Genomic DNA, 14,522 nt, shown 5'->3' on the forward strand with positions numbered 1-14,522 from the left:
CCATCTCGGTTCACCGACCGTATGAATCGAGTAAAAGAGGAGACATTTGGGTTCAGGCATTATAACGCGTCGCGACGTGTCGCAACGCGTCCGATGTTTTGCATGGTTAGATCTGTTAGTGTTTGCGCAGAGGTATAGCAAATATTAACGAAATATATCAGGGTACTCATCCCCATGACTAGCGTCCACGTCAATCCACTCACTCTTTTTAGAAGGCAGGTTCCGTGTTCCCCTTGATGCTAAGTCTTGTCTGGGGTTGAAGGTCAGCTTGGCAGCGGACTGATCGATTTGCAGTAGTAGTAGTGTTTCTTATGCCTGGGAGAATGGATCTTAGAGGGCCTGTGGCTACGCTAAAGTGTTTAAAATAGCATCGGTTGTCAAGGTTGTAGTCATTTAAGCGGCTATGTCGGGTTAGAATGGAATGAACTTATTCCGCCCGGGAGGATGCATAGCGAGGAAGTGTAAACTTTCATGTTTTATTACTTAATCATGACTCCTAAGCTTCCATCTGCGCGCAAACGCGGTAGGCCGTCACTGAACCGCGCCTCTTGGCCCTATGAGGCGTATCCTCCCGGGCGGAATGAATTCAATTCAATGAACCGCGCCTCATCATCACCAGATTATCCAACCCAGCGATCGTTACACGCAGCGCAGCGCATTCATCAAGCATGTGGCATGTGGCCAACTGAGTTCTGCAAAGGTTTTGTACCTGAGACTTGGGGTGTTCGACTTATCGAGAGCCTTTCTACGTTGGTGTCTCTGGTAGTGGCTGCTGAGAACGTGGAGCTCGACCAGGTGCGCCATAGATTGAAGGTTTTCGCCACTAGCCATCCGCGCTCAGATCGCCCGCGACTTCGTGAGCTAGATATAGCAAAGGTGCGAAAGTGGCTACGTGGGATGGGTATTGATACTAAACAAACACGGCGATGGAATGGACGTGCGGATGATGAGGATCGGACTGCGGAGAGTGACAGAACCAAGGCAAACTCTGAACCGGTTGATGAGATTATCGCTCTAGGCTTTCAAGATCTCAGCAAATACGGAGACAAAAATGAAGAAGAGACTGGAGAAGATCCCGACTTGACTGTCGAAGACGAAGAGAGCGTCCCTCGTAAACGAAATCTTTGGTCGCGAAGCAGAGACATCGGTGATATTCAGGATGATGAGCCTATGGAGGACACCATAGCGGCCAATCCTAGGTCTGGGCCTGCTATAATCAATGGACAATCCAGGGGCAGTCCTGTCGCCTCCAGCTCCGGCTCCAACGCAGCCGAGTCAAGCGCTTGCCCTCGGCGCGACTTTCAACCACCATCTCGCTTGGCTCATGATACCTCCCGGAGCTCTATTCGCCGTCCAGAGGGACTAGATGAACAAGCGTCCGCGCCTTCTGCTGCTACAACTCCACGGGCTTTTCAAAGCTCGACGCAGCCACGCGAACCACCAAGCTCCCAAACGACGGCGCCTCTCACCTCTGCTTCTCAGAACGCCCAGGGTGCTCAACGATCTGGTGTGCAACCGCTCAAGCAAACAGCGTCATCTGTTCCGGGCCATCCTCAGACTCCCGTGTCTTTTCCTGCGACAACTCCACAGGGCACTACGCGTCCTCCGCAACAACAAGGCAGCCAGGGATCAGCAACCGCGGCTCAGAACTCTGTACAGCTTCGCGCACAATCATCAGCATCTCTACCCACCCCCCAGAGCGCGCGACAGCCTGACCAGCAATCAAGTAGCCAGCCATCCATGTCCGGAACGAGTTCTCAAAGCCCCTCGACTCCTCGCGCACAAGCCAGCTCGCAGCCAGCACTGTCTCGTTGTACCGGCACTACTTCTCAGGCCTCCCAGAGCTTTCAGCAGCAACCGAACCACCGACCATCGGCGTCTATCAATACGACTACTCAAGCATCTCTACACTCCCACCTAGGAGGCAGTCAACCATCGACACCTCGTCCCATCGCCCCTGCTAGGGCTAACAAGCGCCCTGCTCCGTCATCGCCAGTAAACACATTTACATCCACCAACAACTTCATCAACCGCACAGCGGCGAGCAGTTCAGAATCACTCACAGCCCCTTTAACCAAAAGACAAAAGACTGCTGACATTCAATGTCCAAGTTCACAGGTGACTGGATCATTGGATTGGAACGCTCTTCTTGTAAGTAACATTTGCAAATCCAGTCAATCCGATGTGGTCATCATAAACTAACATCCCTTCAGCCCACCGGTGACGAATTCAGAGCAAGCTTGAAGGCTGCTTCGGCTGCCTTATTTCCTCATATCAAGAGCTTCGAAGAACTTTTAACATCCATCAATGACGAACACTGCCGACTCACCGCATTTGAGCGCAGCCTCAGACCTACAAAAGAACGAGCAAGCAACGGAACAGGAAAAAGCCCAAGACGCGCTCAAGGATGTCGAGAAATCAATGGCCACCGAGAACAAGTTGCTCAGGGACCTGGAAGATCTCTACAACAAATATCCTGGAGATAACGAACTTCGCACGTTCCTGGATAAACGAAGACGAACGGTTCGCGAACATGAAGAGGTATATACCGCAGTCAAAATCCAACTTGACAAGAGTGCTTCTGGGCTTTTCAAAACCGATAGCAAGATTGCGTTGGCTACCAAGAGGATTGGGCAGCTTGAAGCCGAGAAGGCCGAGGTCATGAAAGAGAAGATGGGGATTGATACGGCGGCGAAACGATTGATGCTTATGTCTCGTTTTATGGAACCCGGCTGGCAAGCTAGACTGGCTATGGTTGAGGAGGCTTTGGGAGAAGAAGTTATGCAGTTTGTATTTTCATAGGGGTTTCATTGTTGTGAGTGGTGGTTGGAGTTGTAATATAGGGATATTAGCTTTACTAAGCGTGACGTTGGTGTGGAGGAGATATCTTTAGCTTATTCGGACAAGCATCGTATTGAAAGAAACCTACCGAGATGACATGGACTTGGTGTCATCGCCCAGAGGCTGAAAGAACTGCATGAAACGGATAAGGGATTGAGTGCTGTTACGCTGAGATTATGTTAGGGTCGTCATGTATTTAAGAGATGGTTCTCGACGAACTGACTCCAGACAATACCTAGTTATGAAAGAAGATACAAGCCACCAGTTCTAACTTCAGGCTGCAAGCAAAATAATAAAGATCACCATCTCTGGTCAACAGGCTGTCACTAGAGTCTCGACGTCATTAATAAGTTTTGAGTAACTTGAACTAACGTTCATATCTCAATTATGACTATTCCTTCATCCACCAAACCCAATCAGTTCTCATCATCATCAAAGCCAACCTGTTGAATATTGGAGGGTTCACCCTCAACTTCGGGATTAAAGTCTGAAGTCTTCAGCTTAGATCGTAGGACTTTCACCTTAATATCTGACAGTTCGTCAAGTTGATGGATCGAAATTAAAATCGAATCGACTGGTCGATCAATTTCGAAGCTTGAAGACTGGATTCGAGGCGCTTGTGGATGTTTTATGGTGAATATGCCGACGTCTTTTCAAAGGCGTTTCTGATGGAATGTCGCGAGTTTGATATGGATAGCGCTTCATAATAGGCTGCATGTACATTAAGTGGTAAAACTTGATATAAAGAAAGGATTCGCGGAGAAGCAGGGAGGAAAGCAAACAGGGTAGCCAGTTAGTACCCCTCGGATACTACCCCAGATAGATGTTAGAAGCTTAGCAGGTGTACATACACTAGAGGAGGAGTAGGCAGCGCATGGACATCTAAACCTGAGAGTAGGTGTGATAACCACAACATAGGTAACGGAACTGGCTGTATATAGGGATCGACGAGAACCTAGCCATAAACTGCTACACGTTAACAAGATGGAAGGGCGCACAGACAGACACCCACCCTTTGGGCTTGGAAGTATGGAACAAGTCGTGAGAGGCAGTACTTGAGTGGTAGTAAGCAGAGAATCATTAAAACGTCTATAATTCTGCCCCTGCCTGACCTTACCAAATCCTACTAGTTCCCCCTTAACAATCCTGTTGGCTGAGTCTTTCCAAACACAACCGAAAACCGACAACCTAACCATCATTGATCCCTACATACGCAACGGATAGCCTGGGATGGAATTTGACTGTGAAATATGCTAAAGAAAGTAGGATGCAATACGCAAACGAGCATTAAAATGGCATTGATGCATATCAGCAGATTCCTCACGCTTTGGCCTACCCTTACGCCTTATTTATGCATCTTCTACTGTCGTCGATTTTGGACGCATTTTGATTGTCATTTTTTGGCCAGCATCGAGATTTGACAGAGACGTTTACGGCCATTCTAGCCCTGTCCCTACTTACATAGCGGATCTTCAAATCTCATTATACATCTTCTTTTATGCTCCAACCTCCCACATATCTTCATTATGTACCTATTAGGCACTCGCTTCCTAAATATCAGAGATCTATCATAATTGCTCGCCATGGATAAATGCCGACGCCGCCGGCCACCCTAGATCGACACAGCGCATTCTGGCTTTGAAAACTGGCCCAACACAGAGCCTGATTCCTGTTCGTTTCTTAAGCTGCCAAAAGACGCGAGGAGCCTTATCTGAACCAAAGAGAAGATGTCAGACACAATCTCGCAGCTGCCAAACGAGATTCTACGAATCATTATGGAAAATGTTGGGTACTCCCCCAATTTATCTCCTTTTGTTAGTGCATTGTCACCGGAACAAGTGGGACAGAAGGTTATCTAGTAAGGCCTCACTGATACAGAGCTCAGGTCACCTCGATCAGAGATCTTAAATCAGCAACTGAAGTCTCGAAAAGAATCCGGAGCGTTTGTCTACCAATATTTTGGCAGTCCGTCGAGATTAGACCCAAAGGAATCTCACACTATATAGACCTCCCCGGCTTACCACTGCTCTATCTGTCCCCAATATCTTCGAAGTACATCAAACACCTGCATTTCCGAAAAAGCCTAGGAGTCTGTTGGCAATTTTATCAATGTCCTCATTCCGACGGACCCCGCAAGGCAGATCTGGACCTCTGCTTCGCGCTAACCCCAAGTGTGGGGTTGGGGTTAATTTCAGCCAATAAACAGCCGGGCCCCAATCCACTCGATTCAAGTCCAAATTTTGAGCGAAATTATCCATTTTGGTGGCCGATTACTGTTCAATCGCCTCTTAATAGTTCCTAGGGTGATTGACTGTAGATTTACTAGCAAAGTGCTCTCGCGATCCGTGTCCTATGGCTTAGCATTCCACTCCAAGAACGCCGTTTTTGCCAACCGGATATCCTCTAAAAAGCTTTGACTTGACCGACTTCGCTTGCTCGAATCACCAGTTACCTTCTTGCCATCCATCGTCTCCGACTGCCACGCTCGCTTGTTCGGCACCAGCTGCGCCAGCGGACGTCGAGGCGGGTTGAGCAGCAAAGCCCGTTCAAAGTCGATCACCATAATCCCGCCGGTCTCGGGATTGAATAACATGTTTGCGAGCCTCACGTCTTTGTGGACCACGCGCTCTCGATGCATGGCTCTCAAGGACCGAATGGCCTCGTCTTCGAGCGACCTGCCCATGCCGCCAGCCCTCTGCGCTCCGTCGACGCTGCAGCCTCCCCAGGACAAAAATGTCAAGTGCACCACGTAGACCCGGTGGTCGTAGTAGTAAGTCTTGTTCATCGATCGAAGGTCAACCGCACCCAGGAAAACGGGCACGTGGACGCCTTGCACTGGCTTGAGACGCTCGTAGACAGCAGCCTCGTGCTGGAGATCTTTGATGAAAGCCCGCACCGTGCCCTTGCTGACAAAGGTGTAGCCATGAGCAAGTAGGGTCACTTGGAAAAGCACACCCCGCGCACCACCTTCCCCCAATGGCCTGATCCCGTCGTCGAGAGACTGTTCCAGCTGCTTCCGGAGTAGGCGAAGCCACTCCTTGTGGTCGACAGGATGACGTGCGCGGGCGGTAGCGCAGCTCCCGCAGTGAAGCGCCACGTTCGGGCACTTTGGGTCAAGAAAACCACCCTTGACCATCCCGAGAAGACATTTCTGCGTACAGTACTGCCGACCCTGCTCGCCGTCTCGCGCGGCGGCCGCAACGCCAGTCGCCGGCTCCGCCTGGTTCCTTGTCTTGTGTTTCGTCCAGTTGGCGTAGGCGTGTCCGGTGGCCTGGATGCCGACTCGTCATCAGATGGCTCCGGCTTGCCGTCCTTCCTCAACGACCCCTCGCCAATCTGGCACTTGGCAGTTCGACGCGTCCTTCTGCGCGGCAAGGCCGGCGACCGATCGACATCCTTGTAGGTGGTAGGTTCATGGCCAGGAGAGTAGGCTGACGACACCGATCGTTCATTTTCTGGGATAGAACGGAATGTCGATTCGAAGTCCTCAGACCACCTCTTCAAGCCATTCATAGCTTTTTGACGTTCCTCCTGGCTAATCTCCCGTCGCTCTCCAGGCGCACCGAGAGCCATGAGGGTGAACGCTAGATATTGACCGACAGCCGTGCATATATGGAGGTTGTTTGGATGTGCCGACACCTCCGGACCAGGCTCTGCTAGATGATAGTACAGAGTCTCAGGGTCGTCGTCCCAGTCGATGTTGAGAAACACGATAGCCTCGCCAGTAGTAAGAAGACCATACCCAAGGCCGCTTTCAATCATGTAGTGATACGTCTGCGTGATGGCAGATGCCGTCAGCTTCTCCGCGTGGTACTGGAAACGCGCGTCAGGGTTAATAGAAGTTGGAATCGTCCTTCGGTTCACAACTTCCCTGTAGATGTCCATGGGGCGGAGACCGAGGCGAAGGTGCGGAGCGGTCAGCTTGTGGGGCGGCTTGTACTCGGAAACGTAAACCATTGTGCGCTGGGAAGACGGCGTGTTGTCGGATCGATAGACGCAGATTTGATCCGGCCGCAACTGGTTGAGATCTATTCCGTGGTCCGGCGTCCGCGGCGGCGTCGATGGGGTCTCCCTCTCAACCACTTCTTCGGCAACATCGCTGAGGGCATGGGGATGGTTCTCAAAGACGACACCATCTCCGATCTGAAAATCCCTGCCGACCTCTTCGACCTGTTTAAGATGTTGTACGATGGCCCTAACCGGATCCTCCACGCTATTATGTAGGAAATATTCGAGCGTCTTCTCGTCTCCTATCGGTCGTTGGGAGACCCGGTTCCCCATGCCGGCCAGGAAGTTTCGGTTCTCGAAAAGGCGTCTTTCGGTAGGAAATGAATGGTGCAGTGTACCGAAGGTGACCTTCTGTTGATGAAGGAAGTTGGGCCATGGCCTGAGGTTTTTAGGACACCACTTGTTACGCGGGTTGGTCAACGGGCCCTTTGAGGTCAGTTTTGGATCTGTTTCGATGGCGAAGCGAGAGAAGACGGAATCATGGCAAGCTGCAATGTATTCGTCAAGCGTCGTGAGTCGTGTGTGTTCCTCTGCTTCCTCGGCGCGTTGCTGTTCCCTCTCGGCGCGTTGCTGTTCCCTCTCGGCGCGTTGCTGTTCCCTCTCGGCGCGTTGCTGTTCCCTCTCGGCGCGTTGTCGCTCCTCCTGTCGTTCTCTCTCTGCTCCCTCGGCGCGTTGCTGTTCCCTCTCGGCGCGTTGTCGCTCCTCCTGTCGTTCTCTCTCTGCTCCCTCGGCGCGTTGCTGTTCCCTCTCGGCGCGTTGCTGTTCCCTCTCGGCGCGTTGTCGCTCCTCCTCCGCGCGCTGCTCAGCTTCTCGTAGGAGTCTTGTCAATTCCTCTATACTCGATGGTGCATCCATGATATATAGGATTGATGTCGTGGTGAGGAGTGATTTCGAAGGGTGGATATTTGTGTCGTAAACGTTTGTATTGTGTTTTGATGTTTTGAGCTAATTAAAATGGAGCTACACTACGTTGCGAAGGGTTACCCGCCGGAAATCATTTCGAGGGCGGCCAATACATGGGCTAGGTGCCTAAATTATGTCAGCAATCGTCGCCCCGATTTGATCCGTAAGGCTGTTTAACCGATTGGCCCCGCCCTGTGAGGGCCTGGTTCGCGGAATAGACACTCCGATATGTATACTACTTCATCAGAGATTGGTGCCACTTCAACTGGTTCTTTTGGTCTCACTCCTCCCGGCTAGCCAACGAGTAAATGATTTTCTTTTGGCCATTACTACGCCGGCGTGACAGAATGGCTACACCGGCGTCACTCTTATACAGGCAGGCGTTTCTTTTATGGCTTCTGATTCGCTCGTTTTTTCCTTCGACCCACAGGTACATCCACGCAAAGGCGGTGAAGGCAGCTCCCCCTTAAAAAGTCCTTGCTTTTGGTAAAGAACCAATCGGGTCAACCAGTTCTAAAGCGAACATCACAACAAGGTCTAGTTTTCACTGCAGAACCAGGCCAATTCAAGTATGCCCTAGAGGGTAGTTATCTATCTCGCTATCCTCTACCTACTATCGAAGGAAGTCCCTCCTTTTCTTAATACCTGATGAGGAGAGGCTGTTCAGACAGTTCTGGTATCATCGTGAGACATCTTTCCTTGAGGTGGCTGCCTGCCATTTCTCCAACACTACACACAGTGTTGGCAGAAGCTAAATGCACTAACAAAAAGGGATGGACCAATCAGAAGCCGTAGAAATGACGCCTGTGTAAGAGTCACGCTGGTGTAGCCATTTTGTCACCCCGGTGTAGTAATTACCTTTCTTTTAGCCAGTCATATGTTGAAGTAAGCATTTACTAGAAGGGGAATGTCGTAAAATCATACGACTATACTGCAGGAGGCCCACCGTTTACTGGGCACATGCAAAGTAACGGTTTATGGCTATTCTGGCCTGATCATTTCCCCTCTTTTAGACCTAATTAAAGCTTCCTTCGTCATATGAATCTGACTATTCCTACCCGCCTATCAAGTAGACACATGTATCTATAAGTCTCTACTCCAAAACTTACAAAGAGAATGTTATTGCGAAGAGGAAGGTGTACATGTACAATACTGTAAAGGTTACGCAACATTCCATTCATGCAATCTACCAAGGTTCGCACTACCTGCTGCCACCAGAACGCGGAGGTGGACGCATAGACCGGTCCGCCACAGAAGATTGTCATACTTTTACCGTCATGCAGCTAAGACGCTTATACATAACCCGTTCTAGGAAAAGGTCTTCTGCATGAGGCCATAACTCACTCATAGATCCCTTCTAAAGCCAGTGGCTTAGCTACCAAACAGAATAAGACATATTGATATATCAATGCCTTTAACATGTAGTTATCTATAATTAGAGAGGTGGTATGTTGAAGGATGATTGTATTTTGAGAGTTCACTTTCAGCTTACTGCAAGAAGTTGTGCCGTGTCTCAACCGCATGCGGGCAATTTCGTGGAGAGCTGAAAGGCTGGAAATAGGCTCTGTTATTGTCGATCTTCTGCCAGCTACCCAAGCGGGTTATGTGGCGTTTCCGCCGGCTGTAGATCAGTCCGAAATAAGTACATACGTTGTGTGTTTTAGGCCGAGTAGGGAGAAATTAGGGATGAGAATACTTTTGGCAAAGTACCTCAGGAAATTGGCTTCCAAGCAGACCCCTCAACGGTGTGAATCGGGAAAACTAGAGCTTTGTCGAGGTGCATGGTTTAGCGTAGTCTTCCCAGAAGGAATAAACCATATTATATCACACTTACGTCATTGGAATGAAGTGCGCCCCTGAGGTTTCCGGAGCCTGTTAATAGCCTTCGTGTGGGCCGTTGACCCGGCGTTTATCTCTACTCCGAGTCTCTTTGTCAATGCTTCTATATATCGGGGTGCTCCTTCTACCACCAATCTACCTATATAGCGCGACGGGCTTTTATTATCTAGATTTAACATAGTTCAGCCCTTATCCAACACTCACAAACATGTCTAACGACCCGGTCAACAAGCAAAGAGAGGCCGCAGCACCCTTTTGGGATGGCGAACCAGACAGCAGGCCAGAACACTCGTTAGAATTTGAGTTCTCTCTTTGAAGACCGTCAACTGACAATGCAACAGGCCTTACGCCAGTCAAGTCTGTGCCGTATACTTCCAAGGAAATGGACCCCTCCATATCCCTCACGTACTCCTGCATCAGAGTGTCGAGCTTACTTCCCGAAGCGTCGCGACAGACTGTTTCTCTTCGTCGTTACGCGACCTTCACTTGGACGATATCGACTACAATACCGGCCATGTCCTTATTCACTTTATGACCACCGGCAGGTATCAATGCCTGAAGCCACAGGGAGAGACTATTATGATGAGGTATGCATCCGAGTTTACAACTGCACTCCGCGTGTACGCCGCAGCCCAATCCTTTCAATTGCCCTCTCTTTGTGATCTGGCAAGAAGAGAGATGATCGCACTCGGCGACAGGTTGAGCTTGCCTTCCTTGGTTGATATCATGGAAGAGTCAAGTCTGTCATTGAGCACTCTCCCGGGAATAGCCGCGTATGTTGAGTCGCGCATCCTTGCTTTTGCCGAGAACATTACCTATACAACTTCAGAAAAGGTACTCTCTGAGATTGGAACTCCCAGTACGCTCAGCATGGTACTTTTAAAGGCTATTCTGCTGCTTCAAACTTCAAAAGTATCTCTACGTGATGATTCACTTCGGAAGGAGGAACCCGTAGAGATTCTCCGAGGTCTCAGCGATACCGGACCCATAGTAAAAGGCGAGGAGCAAGCAGCTAAGAGGGCCGAAGAAAAGGTTGCTCAAGAAGCAGAAAAGGCTACAGCTGCCGCTATGGCCGTGGCGCAAAGCATTGCTGAGGCTCAGGTGACTGAAGCAGTTCATGAAGAGGGGGAAATTGCTTGCTTATTAGCAAAAAAGGCACGCAAAGGCAAGCTTGGTAAAAAAGACCAAGAGAGACTTTCCGCACTCGAGCATAATGCCACAAAGAGAGCTGAAGCTCGAGCTGCTCATGAACTTGCTGAAGCAAAAGCTGCCCACGCACTAAGTGCCCCCGCTGCAGACAAGGTCAACCTTTCGCTGTTGTGGGCCGCCAGGAATGGAAACGAAGCCATGGTCAAGATGCTCGTCGACACGGGCAAGGTCGACGTTGATGCGAAAGACAACAATGGCCAGACGCCGTTGTCGTGGGCCGCTGAGAATGGACACGAGGCCGTGGTCAAGATGCTCGTCGATACGGGCAAGGTTGACGTTGATGCGAAAGACAACAATGGCCAGACGCCGTTGTCGTGGGCCGCTGAGAATGGACACGAGGCCGTGGTCAAGATGCTCGTCGATACGGGCAAGGTTGACGTTGATGCGGAAGATTACATTGGCCGGACGCCGCTGTGGTGGGCCGCCAGGAATGGAAGCGAGGCCGTGGTCAAGATGCTCCTCGACACGGGCAAGGTCGACGTTGATGCGAAAGACAAGAACGGCCGGACGCCGCTGTTGTGGGCCGCCAGGAATGGACACGAGGCCGTGGTCAAGATGCTCGTCGACACGGGCAAGGTCGACGTTGATGCGGAAGACGAGGGCGGCTGGACGCCGCTGTGGTGGGCCGCCAGGAATGGACACGAGGCCGTGGTCAAGATGCTCGTCGATACGGGCAAGGTTGACCTTGACGCAAAAGACGAGACCGGCCAGACGCCGCTGTCGCTGGCCGCTGAGAATGGACACAAGGCCGTGGTCAAGATGCTCGTCGACACGGGCAAGGTCGACGTTGATGCGGAAGACGAGGGCGGCTGGACGCCGCTGTGGTGGGCCGCCAGGAATGGACACGAGGCCGTGGTCAAGATGCTCGTCGACACGGGCAAGGTCGACGTTGATGCGGAAGACGAGGGCGGCTGGACGCCTGTGGTGGGCCGCTGAGAATGGACGCGAGGCCGTAGTCAATATGCTCCTCGATACGGGCAAGGTCGACCTTGACGCAAAAGACGAGACCGGCCAGACGTATTACTGTTAGCGACAGTACTTATGACTCCATTCCCCCACATTCGCACCCCGGAACTCCAGGCAGCAGCGGTACTTCTAAGTACTTCATTCGCTAAGCCAGAAATTGCTTACGCACCCATAAGGCGGCCAAATTCTGACAGAATATCTGCTTATGAGGTAGACTTGCAAAGAGCATGTTTTTTTTGGACTAGAAGGTCCAAGTGCTCATAATTGAACATCAATTGGCGGCTCGGGGGGTACTGGTATATCCCGATTTTTACGGTCTGCAGTCCTTGTTCGCCGAACCTTGAAGCCGCGAATAATCTATATCCATTAGCCTGGCATTGGGCGCCTTACTAGATGATTGGAACTGAGGAATGATCGAATGATAGCTACTTGATGCATCCGGTAACCCTAGTTCTATTATGAATGGTCCAAGCGAATGCCTTGTCACTAAACCTTCTGCTACGCACTGCCGCTCATGGGAGGACAGCCCGGAGCATATGTCCGCTATCGCCCGTACCCACTCTGATATGGTCAAAGTTGGACCGCACGGGGTAAAACAGTAGGGTTGCCGTAGGCTAGGTCATGAGGCGAAATAGACATTTTGAGATGATCTTCTATTACTGTATGACCTCAGTAGACGTACCAGTGCCTATAGTCTGATAGATAAATTAAGTGATCCTAATTACACCAGAAGTGCTAGTGTAGTTGTCGTGGATTTGAACCTTGGCTGCAGGTGTAAACTTGGAGAATGATTGCTCCTTTACCCGCCTCCTTTAGGTAGAATATTCCCTAGGCTCCTTAGAACCTCGATGACTGGCATGTCCCTTGTTCCTGCGCTCGCCTTCTCCCGCTCCTCACGTTGTCGAAGTCGTAGGGCACTGGCACTAAGGACCTTATCCGCTTCTTTGCCCGCAACCAGAACCCGCTGCTCGAGCCTGTGAACGTTGTCGGCAAGTTGGTCGACCTGAAACTCGAGTGACGACTGAATAGTCCGCAACCTTGATTCTGCCTCAGACCGAACAGCATCGAATGATGCTGTCTCGTCTGCCAGGAATCCCCTGATCTTGCCTTCGTCGGGATCTAATAGATCAAAGTCTGGTAGAACAATACGCCCAGTCTCGCCTTCGGAGAAGAGAGGCGGTTGCTCAGGCGGTGGTTTTCGTATTGCTTGCCATGCCTTCTTCTCATCTTGTAATCTTTTGATGTCGATTACCAGTTTGGCCAGTTTCTCGTCCAACTCCATGTTTCTGGGGTTGGGCCTCAACACTACAGGAACTTTTGGCGCGTCATCCTCTCGATTAAACCAGTCCGAAAACTCAGATCGAGCCGCAAAGTCTTTTAGCAGTTTGTCTTGAATAGCACGAGCACCCAAAATAGCATTAGAATTCGGTGCGCCATGAGGAGGCTTCTTTGCCAGAGCGCGCTCGCCACACCAGGTTAACAGTTGTCTCATACGCCGAGGCTCTGTCAAGCCTTCGGCTTCAATATGTTTGTAGAAATCCGCCGGATTGACTTCTCTGTGGGGTATTGCTGTTTGGCCGCTCTCGATCAAAGAGCTCGCCCTTCTTCCGCGATTACCCAAGCTGCTCCGCCTGTTGCTATTGCCCCCCTTCTTCCGCATCTCCTTGTTTCTGTTAATGATGGGCGTATCGCTCATAGGCAGAGCAATTGTGACTGACTGCACAGGCGGTTTGCGTTGCGGCGATTTATCCCAGTCCAGAGGCGGTCTAGGAGGTTTTGCGCGGGATCCGCGTTTCTTAGACGCTTCATTGACATGGGAAGTTGGCGCTGCTTCAGGCTCGGGTTCTGGTATGGATGCTGGTGCTGGTTGAGGAGCTTCTTCCCCCTGTGCTTCCCCAGATCGTCTCGTGCTCCTCCTGGTTGATGGTCTCTTAGTGACGTTAATTTCTCGCCCAACCGACGCGTTGGCACTCGCTTTTTGTCTGCTGCTCTTCCTCGCCGTGGGCTGTGTCATCGCGTTCATTTCTTTCTCGGGTGGCTCCTCTTCCACAATCGTTCCATTAGTCGTCGGTGCCTTAACAGCGTGTTGCTTCGCCGCAGGTCGTCCATTTGTAGGCTTCTTCACTGGCTCTGCCTTTGGCTCTAGCACTACTTCTGGCTTCGGTTCATCTGTCTTGTCCATCTTAATTCTCTTCGATTTTCGCACAAATGCGAAGTCGTCGTCGTACTCATAATCTGTCGCCGCCGCTGCAGCGAGACGCCTGATCAACCGTCGCCCGTTCTCGTTTCCCATGCTAATTACTTGAAGCGGCCGCCGAGTCATCACTAGAGTACATGGGTGGCGCATTCGGGGCCGTTGACGACGTGATTTTAGATTCCCGAGGTTGTGATGCCGAGAAGTTACCGGTGCGGCGCGGTACGGTCAGTAGTGGACGTACGTCGCGTTGTTATTTGCGTCTTCTCAATGATTAAAACATGCTGCTCAACACGCTCAAATGCTGTTGCAATGCAATTCGTGATGTCGGCTAGTTTGCGGCGTCGTCAATGGAGGTTTGCGCTTCGCGACGTGATTCGCGAATCGGGGTCGAGCAAGGACCCATACTTCTACTTACATAAGTACTACTACTAGCTGGGGGCCCCATAGGGACACGCCTAGGCGCCTCTCCACTTCTGCACGCGTAGGCGTGCGGATTATGTCAGCCCCCAATTTGGGTCCCAATACCATACCGGTTATTATGTAAGCATCTGGTATGGTT

General features: G+C 51.0%; 5 protein-coding genes across 5 annotated transcripts; 3 read left to right on the forward strand and 2 right to left on the reverse strand.

The window, feature by feature from the left end:
- Positions 1 to 594: 594 nt before the first annotated feature.
- FPOAC1_003898 (uncharacterized protein) lies at positions 595 to 2,202 on the forward strand (the record flags this gene model as incomplete). Its single annotated transcript, XM_044848453.1, has 1 exon — positions 595 to 2,202. One exon carries the CDS (start codon positions 595 to 597, stop codon positions 2,200 to 2,202), a length of 1,608 nt encoding a protein of 535 aa, XP_044714369.1.
- A 105-nt stretch (positions 2,203 to 2,307) lies between these two features.
- Positions 2,308 to 2,802, forward strand: FPOAC1_003899 (uncharacterized protein; the record flags this gene model as incomplete). The annotated part of the gene is made up of 1 exon (XM_044848454.1): positions 2,308 to 2,802. One exon carries the CDS (start codon positions 2,308 to 2,310, stop codon positions 2,800 to 2,802), a length of 495 nt encoding a protein of 164 aa, XP_044714370.1.
- A 2,389-nt stretch (positions 2,803 to 5,191) lies between these two features.
- Positions 5,192 to 7,704, reverse strand: FPOAC1_003900 (uncharacterized protein; the record flags this gene model as incomplete). The annotated part of the gene is made up of 2 exons (XM_044848455.1): positions 5,192 to 5,947; positions 6,001 to 7,704. 2 exons carry the CDS (start codon positions 7,702 to 7,704, stop codon positions 5,192 to 5,194), a joined length of 2,460 nt encoding a protein of 819 aa, XP_044714371.1.
- Positions 7,705 to 9,799: 2,095 nt separating this feature from the next.
- On the forward strand, positions 9,800 to 11,736 carry FPOAC1_003901 (uncharacterized protein; the record flags this gene model as incomplete). Its single annotated transcript, XM_044848456.1, has 2 exons — positions 9,800 to 9,882; positions 9,933 to 11,736. 2 exons carry the CDS (start codon positions 9,800 to 9,802, stop codon positions 11,734 to 11,736), a joined length of 1,887 nt encoding a protein of 628 aa, XP_044714372.1.
- An 829-nt stretch (positions 11,737 to 12,565) lies between these two features.
- On the reverse strand, positions 12,566 to 14,059 carry FPOAC1_003902 (uncharacterized protein; the record flags this gene model as incomplete). The annotated part of the gene is made up of 1 exon (XM_044848457.1): positions 12,566 to 14,059. One exon carries the CDS (start codon positions 14,057 to 14,059, stop codon positions 12,566 to 12,568), a length of 1,494 nt encoding a protein of 497 aa, XP_044714373.1.
- Between the last annotated feature and the right edge of the window lie 463 nt (positions 14,060 to 14,522).

The sequence above is a fragment of the Fusarium poae genome, chromosome 1, assembly GCF_019609905.1.
Source record: "Fusarium poae strain DAOMC 252244 chromosome 1, whole genome shotgun sequence".
Taxonomy (NCBI): domain Eukaryota; kingdom Fungi; phylum Ascomycota; class Sordariomycetes; order Hypocreales; family Nectriaceae; genus Fusarium; species Fusarium poae.